The sequence below is a fragment of the Erythrolamprus reginae genome, chromosome 3 (assembly GCF_031021105.1).
Source record: "Erythrolamprus reginae isolate rEryReg1 chromosome 3, rEryReg1.hap1, whole genome shotgun sequence".
NCBI classification, from domain to species: Eukaryota; Metazoa; Chordata; class Lepidosauria; order Squamata; family Dipsadidae; genus Erythrolamprus; species Erythrolamprus reginae.
This window is the reverse complement of record NC_091952.1, coordinates 12,998,569-13,013,110: the sequence shown is the minus strand read 5'-3', so window position 1 is coordinate 13,013,110 and position 14,542 is coordinate 12,998,569. Positions and strand designations below refer to the sequence as shown.

The following is a 14,542-nucleotide window of genomic DNA, read 5'->3' as shown; positions in this document are numbered from 1 at the left end:
AACAATGTAAAAGCGATTAATGCGTGCAAGGGGGAAAAATCGCAAAATGGCGCTCCACTGGGCGCCGCCGCCTGGCTGTAATCTTCTGAAACAGCCGGGCGCTTCTCGGCAGCCTCCGGAAACCGAACCTGAACTTTTGCCGAACTTCCGGGTTCGGCGTTCGGGAGAACGCACAGAAGCGCCCGGCTGTTTCAGAAGGTGGCAAACAGCGGAGCGCCGTTTTTGCGATTGGTGGCAGGTTCGTAAGGCGAAAAAAGTTCGTAAGAAGAGGCAAAAAATTTCCGAACCCCGGGTTCATATCGCGAAAAGTTCGTATCATGAAGGGTTCGTATCACGAGGTACCACTGTATTTTGTTGTGAGAAGAGGAATGAAGGACTCTTCTTGTGAAATATTTCTGGACTCTCTCAATTGTGTTGATGTCAGATATGCAATGTGGGTTCTATACAGGCGAGCTGTATTCTAGGATTGGTCTGACAAATGTTTTGTAAGCTCTTGTTAGCAGTTCAAAATTACCAGAGAAGAAGCTGCGAAGGATTAGGTTAACAACTCTTAAAGCCTTTTTGGCAATGTTGTTGCAGTGGGCTCTAGGACTTAGGTCATTGGATATGAGTACTCTTTGATTCTTTGAGAGGGAGCCTTCAAAAAGACCTAGACCTTGTATCACAATGGTCTGATAACTTGCAACTTCAAATCTCAACTAATAAATGCTGTCAAAAAGAATTAGAACACAAAATGCAAATTTGGAGAATACAACCTTGTAGAGGACCCTCACTCTGTTAAGGACCTTGGAGTACTCATATCCAATGACCTAAGTGTCAGAGCCCATTGTAACAACATTGCCAAAAAGGCACTAAGAGTTGTTTTAACCTAATCTTGCATAGCTTCTTCTCTGGCAAAATTAAACTGCTAACCAGAGCATACAAAACATTTGCCAGACCAATCCTCAAATAGAGCTCACCCGTCTGGAACCCGCACTGCATATCGGACATTAATACAATTGAGAGAGTCCAGAAACAACAATATTTGAAATTTGTGTGGTTCGTAGTGTCTGGAAAATCTCTGCTTTGCTTATCTGCTTTTTCAGTGCCATTGTAACGGTCACTAAATGTTGTAAGTTGAGGACTACTTGTGTGTAATCACATACATTGGATTTGAGAGGGTTTTTAAAAATATGAGAGTTACTCGCACTGGAAATGTTCTCTATTTAATTTCCTGAACTTAATCTTCAAACATAGCAAAGCCATGCAAACATTGTCTGATCCTGCTATTCCAATGTTTGCCCTTTTTTCCTTCCCCAACACTTTCAGTTTAAAAAAAGGGTTCAATACTGGGCTTGCATCTTCTTTCTAAGCAAAGCAGCCGAAAAAGAATATCTTGGAAAGGGTTTTTTTTAATGTGATTTTGGGAAAGACAGAAAGCTTGTAAGAAGGAGGAGACGAGGTCCAAATTGAATTAGACAGGCTAATGTTTTATCCAGTCTCCGTTGCATCCCTTTGGACAGAATCACACTTCATTAAAATGAAATTAGCGCAGCTGCAGCACTTTGCAGATTTGAAAAGATTTATTCTAACGAGGGAGCAAGGCGGAATGGGAGGGGGGTGACACGGTAGAAGTACTTGCCCCCCTCAGCTGGTTGTAACATGTTGATTCCTTGCCATGTAGGCATTTGGGACTGAGAACACTACCCAAATTACTGCTGCTTTACTTATCATTAAATTCACCGGTGGAGAGAAAGAGTGCAAAGAGAGTAACCCAAGAGTTAACCTCTCTCTGGCTTCATATTTCAGTTCACGTGGAGCAGAGGTGCAGAATGATGGCCCCGCTATGACTTGTGGACTTCAACTCCCAGAATTCCTGAGCCAGGGGGATTTGAAGCCCACAAGTCATAAAAGGGCCATGGTGGCGCGGTGGTCAGAGTGAAGTACTATAGACTATTTCTACTCACTGCTGGTTGGCTGCAATTTGGCAGTTCAAATCTTCACCAGGCTCAGCCTTCCATCCTTCCATGGTGGGTAAAATAAGGATTCAAATTGTTGGGGGCAATATTCTGACTCTGTAAACTGCTTAGAGATGGCTGTAAAGTGGTATATAAGTTTAAGTGCTATTGCTATAGTTTCCCACCCCTGACTTAGAAAAAACCCTTCCTTCCCGTCACATTTCATAACCTGCAATTTTCCAAAACAAGGGAAGAATAGTTTGGTAAAATTGGAGTAAAAGATAAAAGGAAAAGGTTTTCCCTGTCTGGCCATGTCTGACCCTAGGGGGCAGCACTCATTTCTGTTTCCCATGTTTGTCATCGTGACTATTTTCAAGGGCAGTACAGTGGTTCCTCTACTTATGAACTTAATTCGTTCTGTGATCAGGTTCTTAAGTAGAAAAGCTTGTAAGAAGAAGCTTGTAAGAGGAATCAATGTAAAAGCAAATAATGCTTGCAATTGGGGAAACCACAGGGAGGGTGGAGGCCCTGTTTCCTCCCAGGAGATTCCTAGAGAGACCCCACGGAGGCTTCTCCCTGCCTTTTCTGGCCCTGTTTCCTCCCAGGAGATTCCTAGAGAGGCCCCACGGAAGCTTCTCCCTGTCTTTTCTGGCCCTGTTTCCTCCCAGGAGATTCCTAAAGACGCCACATAGAGGCTTCTCCCTGCCTTTTCCAGCCCTTTTTCCTCCCAGGAGATTCCTAGAGAGGCCCCACAGAGACTTCTCCCCACATTTTCCAGCCCTTCTTCCTCCCAGAAGATTCCTAGAGAGGCCCCACGGAGGCTTCTTCCCACCTTTTCCGGCCTTGTTTCCTCCCAGGAGATTCCTAGAGAGGCCCCACGGAGGCTTCTTCCCACCTTTTCTGGCCCTGTTTCCTCCCAGGAGATTCCTAGAGAGCCCCCACGGAGGCTTCTTCCCGCCTTTTCCAGCCTTGTTTCCTCCCAGGAGATTCCTAGAGAGGCCCCACGGAAGCTTCTCCCCGCCTTTTCCGGTTACAATTTTGGCGGCTCAGATTTGTAAGTGGAAAATGGTTCTTGAGAAGAGGCAAAAAAATCTTGAACACCCGATTTTTATCTAGAAAAGTTCGTAAGTAGAGGCATTCTTAGGTAGAGGTATTGGGTTCCTACCTGACGTGGGAGATGGCATTCAGGTAGTGAAAATGGAGCTGTGCATGCAGCTCCAGGTGACCATCAGGCAGGTGGGCGGGTGTGCCCAAGTGAGATTTTGCTTCTGCGCATGCGCAGAAAACAAAATCTTGTGAGAAGATACAAAAAAATCACTGAAATCTCAGGAGTGCGCGGATCCCCTCGTGAGATTTTGCTCTTGGGTGCGCGCCCACCAGAGATGTAGAGTGGTGTGCGGAGTGCATCAGTAGCGGCAGGAACCGGAAACCCTTCACTGTCCAAGGGGGATTGGAACGCTGTTGTCTTCCTACAAAATGGTACCTATTTATCTATTTGCATTTGCATGCTTTCAAACTGCTAGGTGGCCAGGAACTGGAGCAAGGAACTGGAGCTCACTCCGTCCCACTGAGTGAGATTTTGCAATATCCTTTCCCCAGGAGTGGGGAGGGAATAGGGATTTTGCAGTAACATTCTCCTGGAGTGGGATGGAAATGGAGATTTTGCAGTATCCTTCCCCTGCCAAGCCCACCAAGCCACCCCACACCATGTCCACCAAGCCACATCCACAAAACCGGTAGTGGAAAAAAATTGGATTTCACCACTGCTGGGTTTCCTTGACTGCTGAATCATCACACCCCTTAAAATTGCAATATCACAATGCATTACAATTAATGAGGAGGTTGTCCCTGCAAAATTTGAAGTGTTCCAGATCATAAGGGGCACCATGTCCCTTATGATCCGGAACGTGTTGTGTTTATTAGGATAAAGCAAGGTGCCATTCCCAGCAGAGAGCTCAAATGGCATATTTACAGAATCCTACAGGGAGATCTGGTTAGTTTCTGGGTAAGAGAGAACCAGGACACCCCAAATGTAAAGCCTAGATTGGGACATTTTTTAAAATAAAAAAATCTCTGGGAAAAAAACAATGGCAAAACCGCTTCCAGACAGATGTGTTGACTTCCTGGTAATGCCTGTGAGGCCACATATATGTGTACAATTTTCATCACCATATATTCATTGCTGTAGTATATTCAGAATTGATAGTGATGTAAAAAGTGTTGCTGAAAGTCATTTCATCGGCAAAGAGCAGCTATGAAAACCCAACACCTGGCACTTCTCTACCGTTGCTTAAAAAAAGGCGTATGATCTACGCACTCAGTTGATTTCAGCTTCATAATTATTTTTTAACCTTTTTAGGTACTTGTCTAGAATGTAAACTAGTTTATGTAGTTTACAGAGTACAGATTATTGGAGTTGGAAGGGCTCCTTGTGGGTCATCTAGTAGTCCAACCCCCTGCTCTAGTAGGAGTCCCTACACTATTTTGGACAAATGGTAGCCCAATCTCCCTTTTATTTATTGGTTGGTTGGTTGGTTGGTTGGTTGGTTGGTTGGTTGGTTGGTTGGTTGGTTGGTTGTTAGAGTTGAAAGGGACCATGAAGGCCATCAAGTTCAACCCCCTGCCCAAGCAGGAACCCTATAGCACACCAGTCAAGTGGCAGTTCAATCGTCTCTTAAAAATGTCCAGAGTGTTGGAGTTCACAACGTCCGCTGGTAGGTTGTTCCATTGGTTGATCGCTCTGACCGTCAGGAAGTTCCTCCTTATCTCCATGTTGAATCTCTCCTTGGTCAGCTTCCAGCCGTTGTTCCTCGTCCGGCCCTCTGCTGCCCTGGAGAATAAAGTGATCCCCTCCTCTCTGTGACATCCCCTCATATACTTGTAGACTGCTATTATGTCCGCTCTGGCCCTCCTTTTCTCTAGGCTATCCATGCCCAGTTCCCTCAGTCTCTCTTCGTAAGTCTTGGTTTCCAGTCCCTTAATCATCTTGGTTGCTCTTTTTTGCACCTTCTCCAGAGTTTCAATGTCTCTTTTGAAGTGTGGTGACCAGTACTGAATACAGTACTCCAGGTGTTGTCGGACCAGGGCGTAGTAGAGTGGTATTAAGACTTCCCTGGTCTTGGAGTGTATTCCCCTGTTGATGCAGCTTAGGATTGTGTTGGCTTTTTTAGCTGCTGCTGCACATTGTTGGCTCATGTTTAGTTAAAAAGTCTAAAGTCGAAAATGTTGGAGCTCTTACAACCTCCATTGGCAAGCTGTTCCACTGGATGATCTCTTGTACCGTCAGAAAATTCCTCCTTATTTCCACATTGAATCGCTCAATTTCCATCCTTTATTCCTTGTCTAGCTTTCTGGTGCTTTGGAAAACAGCCTGTGGCAGCCCCTCAAATATTGGATACTTCTATCATTTCTCCCATGTATCTTTGCCATTCTTAGTATCTTCCCAAAAAACAGTGCTATCTGCTATCATACCAATCCACTTTTTGCCTTCAAAGAAGTAAATTATTGCTAGGCTTACTCAAAGCATACAGAACCATATAACACAGAGACCTCCGAGCTTAACAACTTTAAGACATGTGAACCTCAACTCCCAGAAGTCCACAAGTCTTAAAGTTGCCAAGTTTGAGGACCACTGATCTAACATCTAGGGTTTTTTCCCTATTTATTGCCATTGATACTTCTCTGATAATTTTTTTAAAAGTGCAGGTACTCCTTGCAATTGGATTGTAATGAAATCTGTTCATCAGAGTTGTAACTCTTTTTTTATTATTTTATTTTGTCCAATACACAATACGTATTGAAGAGAATAGACATGTAGTGTTATATATAAAGAAAAGGACAGAAGAAAAGATAAAAATATAGGAGAAGATATATGAAAGGAAGAAAAGATATAGGATATAAGGAGATAAGGAGATAAGGAGAGACAATCGGACAGGCTACGAAAGGCACACTAGTGCACTTATGTACGCCCCTTACTGACCTCTTAGGAACCTGGAGAGGTCAATCATGGATAGTCTAAAGGAGAAATGTTGGGGGTTAGGGGTTGACACTACTGAGTCCGGTAATGAGTTCCACTCACGGGGATCATAAAAACTGACCTAATTTTACAGCCTTATTTCCAGCAGTTGTTAAAAGAATCCTCACAGTTCTTAAGTGAAATCCAAGTTATTAAGTGAATGTCACAGTAAGTGAACCAGGGGTTTGCTACAGGTGCAGTTTTGTCAAAAAAGAGAAGACAATTTTGGTTTTTCCTGCAAAACAGTTGTAAAACGCAGACACAAGACACGGGCACTGTAAACAACCATAAATGACTGCTCATCTCCCATGTGCCCAAAAGGAAAACGCATGATTGTGAAGGTGACCCAACCACTAGAACCTCAAATCTGAGTCTTAAGTACCTGCCTGGTATGTCCATCAGAACTTTGAGTAATCACTAAATTACCTTATTCCAGTTTCTCATTGCCTTTAGTCGAACCTTGACAATATTTATTTATTTATTGGATTTGTATGCCGCCCCTCTCCGGAGACTCGGGGCGAAAGTTTGAAATATGAAAGTTTCCAAGGCTAGAATTTCTAATGTTCTCAGACACTAGCAACAAAACAGGTAGAATTTATTTCTCCTGCGAAGGAAGTTAAATATCCATGTCCTAGGATAATGTTGCAGTATCCAATCTGAGTTGGTCACCAGGGTCAAAATTTTATTCTTCCAAGCTTTGGGGGCTTATACTGGACCTCCTCATCAGGGAACTTATGTTTCTCTCCAAAGTATAAGCATTAGGCCTGTGATGGCGAACCTATGACGTGTGTGCCACAGGTGGCAAGCGGAGCCATATCAGAGGGCAGGAGAGATGTTTCCCTATATCATCTCCAGCACATATGTGCGTGCTAGCCAGCTGATTTTCTGCTTTGGGGGAAGGCCATTTTTGCCCTCCAGAGGCTTCAGGGAAGCTTTCTTGAAGCCTTGGAATGAAAACAACAACCCAACAGGCAAACCGGAAGTTGAGAAAAATGGACTTCAGATTTGCCTGTTGTGCTATTTTTTGCACTCCAGGGCTTCAGGAAGCTTCCCTGAAGGCTCAGGAGTGCGAAAAACAACCCAACAGGGAAACTGGAAGTCCATTTTTCTGAACATCCGGTTTGGCTGTTTGGCCGATTTTTCGCCATCCCAGGCTTCAGTGAGGCCTGTGCGCATGTGCACGGATGGGAGGGGATTATGTGTATGTGCAGGGGTAGCATGGGGAGTGTGCATGCATGAGGGGGAGGGAATGGGTGTGGACATATGTGCATGTGCTAGCACACTCACATACCCTTTTGGCACAAGAACCAAAAACGGTTGTTCTACACATTGTATTTATATAGTTCTGGTTGTGTGCAGTTTTGAGTTCTTAATTAGTTAGTTAGTTAGTTAGTTAGTTAGTTAGTTAGTTAGTTGGTTAGTTAGTTAGTTAGTTAGTTAGTTAGTTAGTTAGTTAGTTAGTTTGTTTGTTAGTTTGTTAGTTTGTTAGTTTGTTAGTTTGTTAGTTTGTTAGTTTGTTTGTTTATTATGTGTTGGTGGTTTTTATTAAATTGTTAGTTGTTGTTTACTTGTGCCAGTGTACCCTCAGCTCCTAAGTACCTGGTAGTAAATCAACACTCTTATTGACTGCCAAGGGGTCTGTTTCCCAGGCTTCAAACATTTGTCTGGCTATTTTTGTCCCTGCTCAGCCAACAATCTTAGTAGCTGTAAAATTGAATGCATGTCATGCCAGAGAGGGGCGACATACAAATCCAATAAATAAATAAATAAAATAAATGTCCTTGTTCATTACAATGTAAGGCTACCGATGACTTTAGGTCTCCTCATCAGACTGGTTGCTCGTGTTCTTGCAATCTGATGGTTAGCTTCCATTTATTTCTCCTTTTTGTGGTCAGTTTTGCAGATCTGGGAACAATACGAGGTATAAACCTCTGCTCATGAAGAAATGATGGGGTAATATTGTAATATTGACTGTACTTTTCTTAGCTAGGGTTGCTTGTCCTTAAGGAATAGGAGCTTGTGACATTCAGCTGCAGTTGTTATATTTCAATTGATTTTCTTCTAGCCATGGTCCTGCTTTTTGTGGTATGGATGAAACGAAGGGAGAAGGAACGTCACACTAAACAGCTTCTCATTGATCCTGAAGATGACGTCCGGGACAACATCCTTAAATATGATGAAGAAGGTGGTGGAGAAGAAGATCAGGTAAGGGTTATTCCAACTTTGTGAGAAAGCAGTTGCAGTTCAAAATAATGCAAAAGACTTGAGAATGGTATATCTGAACTGGATGCAGCACAACTCTAAAATTTCTATTCAGTTGTTGAGAAATTGGTGGCAATTTTAAGGAGTTTCAGCTCAGATATATCTGAAATCTGAGTGCTATAAATACACAGTTCCATATTCATGTGTCATCAGGAATAGGATAGGATAGGAAAGGATAGGAAAGGATAGGATAGGAAAGGAAAGGAAAGGAAAGGATAGGATAGGAAAGGAAAGGAAAGGAAAGGAAAGGATAGGAAAAGATAGGAAAGGAAAGGAAAGGATAGGAAAGGAAAGGAAAGGAAAGGATAGGAAAGGAAAGGAAAGGATAGGAAAGGAAAGGATAGGAAAGGAAAGGATAGGATAGGATAGGAAAGGAAAGGAAAGGATAGGAAAGGAAAGGATAGGAAAGGAAAGGAAAGGATAGGAAAGGAAAGGAAAGGAAAGGAAAAGAATAGACTAGAGCAGAGCAGAGCAGAACAGAATAGGGAATGGAATGGAATAGAATAGAATAGAATAGAATAGCTTGTCCAATCTCTTCTTTAAAACTTCCAGCACCGGAGAATTCACAACCTATGGAGCCACACGAAGGAGAAACACTAATATTAAAGCTCAATATAACCTAGAAAGTTTATTATAGCACCCAATGTTCTCTTTGTTGAAAAAGATCCCTGGGAGTAATGTGGACTTTGGGAAACAATAATGCCATTGATCACAACTTGGTTTCTTTGTTTCTGTTGCGATTTGCCACCACCTGACATGCCAATCCATAATCCGTCTGAAGTTTGGATTTGCTTTGTTTAAATCGATGTCTCTCTCTCTCTCTCTCTTCCAAATCAATTACAAATTAGATTGTGGAAAGATCATTCAGTGGCAGAGGCCATAAGATAGTCATTGAATAGAGGTTCAGTAATACTCCAAACCCACATTGAAATGCCTCCAGAATAAACGATTAGTGAAGAGTGCGTGCGTGCAACTTTGAGCCTTGTAAAATCGCTTCAGCAAACCGTCCAGCCAAAGATCAATCTCATATCATATATGTTTAATTAAGTACCAATATAAATGCTATAGAGTTAAAGGCTCTGTTTTGATTTCCTTTAAACTTAATCGTGTTCTTCAGCTCCCCCAATGACACAAAGATACTGGATAATCTTCAGTGAAAATCTTGCCGCGGCTTCACTCTTTTCCTTCTGTACGTGTAATAGGATTATGATTTAAGCCAACTTCAGCAGCCAGAGAATATGGATCATGTTTTAAGCAAGCCAAATGGAGTCAGAAGAGTAGATGAGAGACCTGTCGGTGCTGAGCCACAGTATCCCGTACGGCCTGTCATCCCCCACCCTGGAGACATCGGGGACTTTATTAATGAGGTACGTTCCCGCAGATTTCTGTAGACTGCTGCTGTAGGGTTAATTGGTCACCAAGAGCCAGCGACAGCAATTAACATGCACAGAATACAGACAATGAAGGATGGATCGATGGGTGGGTGGACAGATCAATGGATGGATGGATGTCTTGGAACACGTTCCAAGAAGGGAACTGCTGAAGAGTGGTTTGGAGAGGAACCACACCTGCCAAGTGTATAAGCATTGTTTCGTTTCAGAGACAAGTTAAAGTGTACATTTATTATAATCTAGTGTCTAGTTGGCAAGGCGGTCCTACCAGATGGTGGCCTCTAAACTAATCTTGGCTGTTTTCAAACAAGCTTAGGATTTGGATAGAAAATCCCAAGGCAAAACTAGGGCTGGAGTGCCCTGAAGATCCTGCCAGGGAGTTAGCATAAAGCAGTATTAGTAAGATAATTTACCAGTAGCCCTACTCCATCCTTGTTGCTCATATTCAACGTCTGGGCATCCCTGAAGATGCTTTGAATTCAAGCCATCGACAGCATTAGCAATCTCATCTGCTTAGTTTCCGCAGCCCGAGCGCCATCCTTGGCTTTCTTTATTGGTTATTGTATTCACAAAACATTATAGCCTGCCCTTCCAACAGATTGCCCAAGGCAAATCAAGCATAAAGAACCTATGGAACCGACATTTAACAGCGGCAAATTGAAACTATAAAAGCCATAAATATGTAGCGGCCACCCAAGAGACAGGCCAGCTGCTTCTCTGAAGCAGTGAACCAGTAGTGAAGGTAGCCATCGAATACCAGACTGGTAGTGTTTCCACAACAGGCCGAATGCGAAAATGTAGTTGCTATTCTATAGCCTGTATTAAAAAAAACCCGCTCTAAGGCATGTAATCCTCTATCTTGGGGAATGTGTTCATTATATTTAAACAGGTGCACATTGCAGCCAATTCTCATGGTTCACTCATCAGAGGGATGTCAAACCTGGAGCAAAGTATATTTTTTAAAAAAACATGGATTATTTTATTTGTTCTGTTGTGCATTTTTTTTAAATGTTTGCGCTGCTTTCAAAACCCAATCGACCCCAGGGCAGCTTTACAAGAGGCTGTAAATTCTAAAACAATTAAAATATACAATAGCACAAACATCCAATCATGTAACATTAAGTCAGTAGAACCAATAATAGCAACAGCTGGAAAGTAAGGTGGAAAAGGCTCCTGAACAGCAGATATTAAAAATCAACATATTGATTACAATTCTTATAATATGCGGGAAGATAAAAGGATGTTCTTGTTAGCCATTGGAATTGGGTAGCCTATAAATTTCGCTAAATAAAATAAATAAATGTTTGTTTGGTGCCCAAAAGATAATAAAATGGACATTCAGGGATACCTCACTTCAAAGAGCATTTCAGACGTAAGACACTACCATTGAATGGGCCTGCTGTCAGGTAGCCTCAAATAAATGGATAGAGAAGAATGTACAGTGATCCCTCGATTATCGCGAGGGTTCCGTTCCAAGACTCCTCGCGATAATCGATTTTTCGCGATGTAGGATTGCGGAAGTAAAAACACCATCTGCGCATGCGCGCCCTTTTTTCATGGCCGCGCATGCGCAGATGGTGGAGGTGGGGAGCGACAAAAGTGCAGAAGCCGACAGATTGCAGCACCCGCTCGCCCGCCGTTCGCCGCTCGCCCGGCCTTCGCCCGGCCACCCACCGTTCACTCGCTGCTCGCCCGGCCACTCGGGTTCGGGGGGGTGCTGGGAAGCCCCCAAGGCCGGCTGCGACCTTTTAAAACAGCCGCGCCGCTTCCCAGCTGAGTCCTGAAGCCAAACGCGGAAGTTCGCCTTTGGCGTTTGGCTTCAGGACTCAGCTGGGAAGCGGCGCGGCTGTTTTAAAAGGTCGCAGCCGGCCTGGGGGGCTTCCCAGCACCCCCCCGAACCTGGGTTGGGGGTTCGGGGGGGTGCTGGGAAGCCCCCCAGGCCGGCTGCAACCTTTTAAAACAGCCGCGCCGCTTCCCAGCTGACTCCCGAAGCCAAACGCGGAAGTGGGGTTTTTTTAATTAATATTTTTTTAAAAATTGCGATATAGCGTTTCGCGAAGATCGAGGTCGCGAAACTCGAGGGATCACTGTACTTATTTGTTAGATTTATAGCAATAGCACCTAGACTTATGTACTGCTTCATATTGTTTTACAGCTTCTCTAAGCACTTTACATTGTTGGGAGACAGTATGCTGACTGCCCCCTAACAATCTGGGTCCTCATTTTACCGACCTCAGAAGAGTAGAAGGCTGAGTCAACCTTGAGCCAGTCAGGATCGAACTCCTGACAGTGGGCAGAGTTTGTGTGCAATGCTGCATTCTAACCACTGCACCACCATGGCTTGTTTTTCCTTCTCAAGGTAGAATACGATTTCCCCATCAAAATCTGATGAGATATAGTAGATTCGGAGTGAGCGATTGGTTCAAAGTCCACCAATGAAGGTCCATGGCTGAGATGGATGTTCTCCTGGGTCACTCCCAGAATAATATCTTCTAACCAAAGTCTGATCATCCAATATTTAAGAATCCCTTTGCGCTATCATTGACTGCAACACACACTTATTCAAGGCAGGCGAAAGAGAGAGTTATTTTCCCTGCAATGCACATTTCATTGATGGAAATGATAATTGAGGACTATTGATAAGAAACCCTGGTGGTGCAGTGGTTAGAAAACAATATTGTAGACAAACTCTGCCCACCATGTTGAGTTCAATCCTGATATGAGGCTGGATATTGTTCTGGTGGTGGTGGTGGTTTTTATTCATTTGACTTCTATGCCACCTAAATCCCATGGAACTCAGTGTGGCTTACAACAATATAAAAACACAATATAATACAATAATAGAAGAAGTCATATTAATACTAAACAATGTGTAAAATAATAAAAATAATTCAAAAATAATTCAAAATAAAAAATAATAGAATAATAAATAATATAGATAGATAGATAGATAGATAGATAGATAGATAGATAGATAGATAGATAGATAGATAGATAGATAGAAACATAGAAACATAGAAACATAGAAACATAGAAACATAGAAACATAGAAACATAGAAACACAGAAACACAGAAACATAGAAACATAGAAACATAGAAACATAGAAGACTGATGGCAGAAAAAGACCTCATGGTCCATCTAGATAGATAGATAGATAGATAGATAGATAGATAGATAGATAGATAGATAGATAGATAGATAGATAGATAGATACATAGAAACATAGAAACATAGAAACATAGAAACATAGAAACATAGAAGACTGAGGGCAGAAAAAGACCTCATGGTCCATCTAGGTAGACAGACAGACAGACAGACAGACAGACAGACAGACAGACAGACAGACAGACAGACAGACAGACAGACAGACAGATAGTCTGATTGACTCAGACTTCCATGTCAGAAAATGATGACCCAGTTTGTTGGAGGAAATAGGCAAATAATGCTTTTACATTGTACATTCTAAAAGAGCCGAGGTGGCGCAGCAGATAGAGTGTAGTACTTCAGGCCACTAAAGCTGACTGTAGATCTGAAGGTCAGCAGTTCAAATCTCATCACCGGCTCAAGGTTGACTCAGCCTTCCTTCCTTCTGAGGTGGGTGAAATGAGGACCTGGATTGTGGGGGCAATATGCTGGCTCTGTTAAAAAGTGCTATTGCTATCATGTAAACTGCCCTGAGTCTAAGGAGAAGGGCGGCATAAAAAAAATCAAATAAATAAAAATAAAATAAATACATTGTAAATTTCCCAGAAAGCGCTTATATAAGGTGAAATGTGATTGCTGTTGAATTTCCTGAATCACAATCATCCAGAAGAATGTCCCAATGTTGTGGTTCAATTTACAATAAGTCAGACTTAGAGCAGGCCTAAAACATGAGCTTTTTTCCCATAATCTTCAGAATTACAGTCCTCAAGTTAGAATCACAATTGAGACCAGAATTTTGATCCCTAAGCGATGTGGTCAGTAAGTGAGTCATCGTGTGATCATACCCAATTTTACAACCAGTATTACTGCAGCCATTATATGAATCACACAGTTGCTAAATAAATCACACAATTCTTAGGCGAATCCCATTGGTTTTGCTCGTCCGAAACCAGCGGAGAAGTCACAAATCGCAATCCTTTGGCCACAAAATGTTGTCTCCATCACAAATGAGATTTCATTGCACACAACACACAATCATGTGTTTTTGGGGAAGGTGTGATGGTTGTAAGACAGGTTGTAAATCACTCTTTTCAGTTCTGCCGTCATTAAATGAATGGATGGAAATCCAGGACTATCTGTATCATATTGCACATGGATGGAGAGAAAGAAAAGTGAGATGTTGACACCGGAAAGGAAGGAATAGGGCTCTGATTAAATATATGGTAGACTATGGGGACATTTGAATGAAAGATTTTAGTAGAATCAACTATGGCAAATCATCATACAGGGGTACATCTACCTACAAACACCTCTACTTACAAACTTTTCTAGATAAGAACCAGGTGTTCAATATTTTTTTGCCTCTTCTCAAGAACCATTTTCTACTTAAAAACCTGAGCCTCCAAAACTGTAACCGGAAAAGGCAGGGAGAAACCTCCATGGGGCCTCTCTAGGAATCTCCTGGGAGGAAACAAGGCCGGAAAAGGCTGGGAAAAGCCTCCGTGGGGCCTCTCTAGGAATCCCCTGGGAGGAAACAGGGCCAGAAAAGGTGGGGAGAAGCCTCCGTGGGGCCTCTCTAGGAATCTCCTGGGAGGAAACAGTGCCAGAAAAGGTGGGGAGAAGCCTCCATGGGGCCTCTCTAGGAATCTCCTGGGAGGAAACAGGGCCTCCACCCTCCCTGTGGTTTCCCCAATCGCACACATTATTTGCTTTTACATTGATTGCTATGGGGAAAATTGTTTCTTCTTACAAACTTTTCTACTTAAGAACCTGGTCATGGAATGAATTAAG

At 42.8% G+C, this 14,542-nt stretch overlaps 1 protein-coding gene across 1 annotated transcript in view; it reads left to right on the top strand.

The window, feature by feature from the left end:
* The window catches only part of CDH4 (cadherin 4), a 784,771-nt gene that overhangs the window by 763,735 nt on the left and 6,494 nt on the right, over nucleotides 1-14,542 (top strand). Inside the window, exons 14-15 of the mRNA XM_070744288.1 lie at nucleotides 8,018-8,157; nucleotides 9,417-9,581. Coding sequence (XP_070600389.1) covers nucleotides 8,018-8,157; nucleotides 9,417-9,581 — 305 coding nt within the window. The remainder of the gene's footprint in view (nucleotides 1-8,017; nucleotides 8,158-9,416; nucleotides 9,582-14,542) is intronic.